Source organism: Mobula birostris, chromosome 7, assembly GCF_030028105.1.
Source record: "Mobula birostris isolate sMobBir1 chromosome 7, sMobBir1.hap1, whole genome shotgun sequence".
Classification (NCBI taxonomy): domain Eukaryota; kingdom Metazoa; phylum Chordata; class Chondrichthyes; order Myliobatiformes; family Myliobatidae; genus Mobula; species Mobula birostris.
The window spans coordinates 113,858,608-113,861,666 of record NC_092376.1 but is presented as its reverse complement, the minus strand read 5'-3'; the positions used below and the strand labels follow the sequence as shown (position 1 = coordinate 113,861,666).

The following is a 3,059-nucleotide window of genomic DNA, read 5'->3' as shown; positions in this document are numbered from 1 at the left end:
GGCCACATGCTCACTGCGCTGTGCAAGTGTCTTCAGGAAAGGCTGGTGTGTGCAAAAACTGAGACTGACAGTGATCGGAAAAAGAAATGAAATCCTGTGATCTGAAGTTCCCACCTGTTTCAAAAGGCCAGTAATCATTCCACTGCCTAAGAAGAGTGAGCTGCCTTACTGACTATCACCTGATACAACTTAAATCTACTGTGATGAACTGCTTTGACAGATTGGTTATGGTTAGAATTAATTCCTGCCTGCGCAAGGATCTGAACCTGCTAATATAAGAAATTGATTGCTTTGTTACACGTTTAAAATAGGAAAATCTTCCAAGGTGCTTCACAGGGGTGTTAACAAGGCTGGGCTTGTAAATTGAAAATGCTCTGGTTTCTTTCATGTGAAGTACAAATCTGATTTATTTTTTATTAGAGGAGCAGAAATATTTTGCAGATGAAATTAGGATTTTTACCCAGTATATATGGCATTCAGGTAAACCAAGGCAATTGTAGGCAGTGATTAAGGTCTGTATAAATTAATTGCGAAAATACTTCAAATGCTGTACATCTAAAAGGTCATGGAAACAGGAGTTACATTTCTCGCCGCGCTGTGGTTGTCTTGACTTGTGAGTACTTCCAGCACTTCTCTTTTACTTAACATTACACTGTTTTATTGATTCAAGCCATCCATCCTCAAAACATAAGTTATCATTTGGCATGAAAGTTCAGACATTCTGATTATCATCACTTGCACCAGTTCTGAAACAGAAGATAAGAGAATGTCCTCAAATTTACCAAGAGCTGGAGCCCAATATCCCACCTGTCCTCTGATTGGCTAATGTCAATTTATTCTTGATCTGAAAACCAGTATCATTGAGGGATATTGAAAAGTGGGAACATTGAGTTCATACATTCAGTGAATGGTGAGGTGGGTTTCAGGGACCGTACTGTAGTGTTGCTGAATCAAGAGGAATACAGTAGTCTCGCCCCACTCCATCTCCACAGAGCTCTTTCGTTGCCTTCCCCCGCTCGGGAGCTGCACAAACGGCGACTTCCGATGGATTTGCCACGATCCGTTATTGACACCGCCATCGCAACTCTGATCAGATACAATCACATGTGATGTCCGTCAGTTCGAGTTATTTACCGCAACGTTTGCGCCGATGGTAAACCTGTCGTATATGGATCCCAGAGCGAAAGTCTAAACAATGTTGGGGAGTGAGGTCAGTCCGTGTTTTATACACTAAATCAATCAGTTTCTCCATAAAACGGAGGGAAAGGTTGACAATGCCATCAGTCTTGTTTAACAAGTTTCTGTCTTACGTTATATTATATAAAAAACATTTGAACTAGGAAGCCTTCTCAAGAGTGCCGGAGCCGACCCTGGTTGGCCAACACATTCAGCAGACCGGGAGCTTCTAGTTTCTGGAGAGATCGCTCGAGCGTCGTTCGGTGGGAGAAACGTCCTCGGCGGCTGCACCGACCTTCTCGTCTTGGGACTCGCTCCCTGCATCTGTTTTAACCCGCTGATTTTTTTCCACTTCCTTTTTCCATTTGATCCGCCTGTTCTGGAACCAAACTTTCACCTGTAATAAAGAGTAACACGGAGTTAAAACCGAGTGCGCTGACTGAATTAGTGTGTGTTGGGGGAGGAGGGATCGCTTTATAATGATGGCTTGTGATTTCTAAGATGCTGGGCTTCTCTGAAGCTTTTTTTTACCTGGAGGACGGTCAATCCCAGAGCAGAGGCCAAGGCCACTCTCTGAGGGCCGATTATATAATGGTGTTTCTTAAACTCGCTCTCCAAGACAGCTAGCTGCTCCAGAGTGAAGATGGCCCTGAAACGCTTTGCCTTGCAATCTGTGGCCGGAATCGAGTGGGTCACAGCAGACAGGCCGGCTCTCCAGGCTGTATTAGTACGAGAGAGAGAGATTACTATTTCGCAAACATTGGCAACGCTCAGGCGGGCAAAAATAAACTGCAGATGCTGGAAATGTAGAAAATGCAATCCAGATAATAAATGTTTGTTTCAACACGCAAGATGCTGGAGGAACTCAGCGGGTTAGGCAGAATCCCTGAAAGGAAATGGAATTCGACATTTCTCCAGCGCCTTATCTGTCGCTCCGGACTGCAGTCTCTCGTGTCTCTAGTTAATGTTTCGGGCAGAAGGCCCTTCGTCAAAGTACAAGGTCTTACACTGAAACGATTAACTATTTCTCATCCGAGATGGTGTCCGATCCCAGCGTTTGTTGGCTGTTATTTCAAAAGTTACACGAATTACGGAGTTTCAAAAATCGTGCCATTTCATTGCTGACCAATAGTCCTTCCAATGATATCCACAAGTAACTCATACGGGGCACGGCTGAATCATAAACGGGGCAGGCAGAGTAACAGGGGAAAACAATTATAAGATGCGCATATAGCAATCTACCCGCCCGCGCCCTTGAATAAGACAGGAGACCAAATGCTTACCTGGACTGTACATGTTCCACGCGCTGTAAAGCGGCCAGCTGTGTCCTGCGCCTTGGCAGAGAACGGGATAATTCCCGGGAACGGGGTAATTCCCGCACCCGGCCTCGGGATATACGGGTACCTGACACACCGAGGGTTGCCTGCACCCGATCTTCGGGGGAGACTTGGAGAGCAGGAACTCAACGGTGAAGGGCCGCTTCTTGGCCGGAGACTCCGCCTGGCGAATGGTGTCCGGACAAGAAGACGGAGCTGGGTGAAGGGCTCGAGGATCGGGGATGAAAACCGGGGAAAGGACTCTGTCCAAATGTCGAGGCTGCATTTCGTGTCGCGGCGACGGAGTATTTTTTTCCGCGTTGCAATGACGTGAATGAGAGCTGCTCTGATCTACATGTGGTTCTTTGGATCATTTATACGCTGCCTCAACCCCGCCTTGACCTGTGATATGCAAAGTACTTCCAAGGGCTTTTGTTGTGAATCATGGAAAACTCCGATTGATAAACTTGTTGAGGATAATTGCTGGAGAAATATGAATCCTGATGTCAGCTAGCCCCGAAGTACAGCATCAATGCCTCAGAAATTTAAATCCATCCCATTCAACAA

The 3,059-nt window shown here is 45.9% G+C and overlaps 1 protein-coding gene across 1 annotated transcript; it reads right to left on the bottom strand.

The window, feature by feature from the left end:
* Nucleotides 1-275: 275 nt before the first annotated feature.
* LOC140200794 (homeobox protein BarH-like 1) lies at nt 276-2,821 on the bottom strand. The gene is made up of 3 exons (XM_072264401.1): nt 2,460-2,821; nt 1,708-1,895; nt 276-1,573 (listed from the first exon to the last, which is right to left on the bottom strand). Exons 1-3 carry the CDS (start codon nt 2,776-2,778, stop codon nt 1,406-1,408), a joined length of 675 nt encoding a protein of 224 aa, XP_072120502.1. The 5' UTR covers nt 2,779-2,821; the 3' UTR covers nt 276-1,405.
* Between the last annotated feature and the right edge of the window lie 238 nt (nt 2,822-3,059).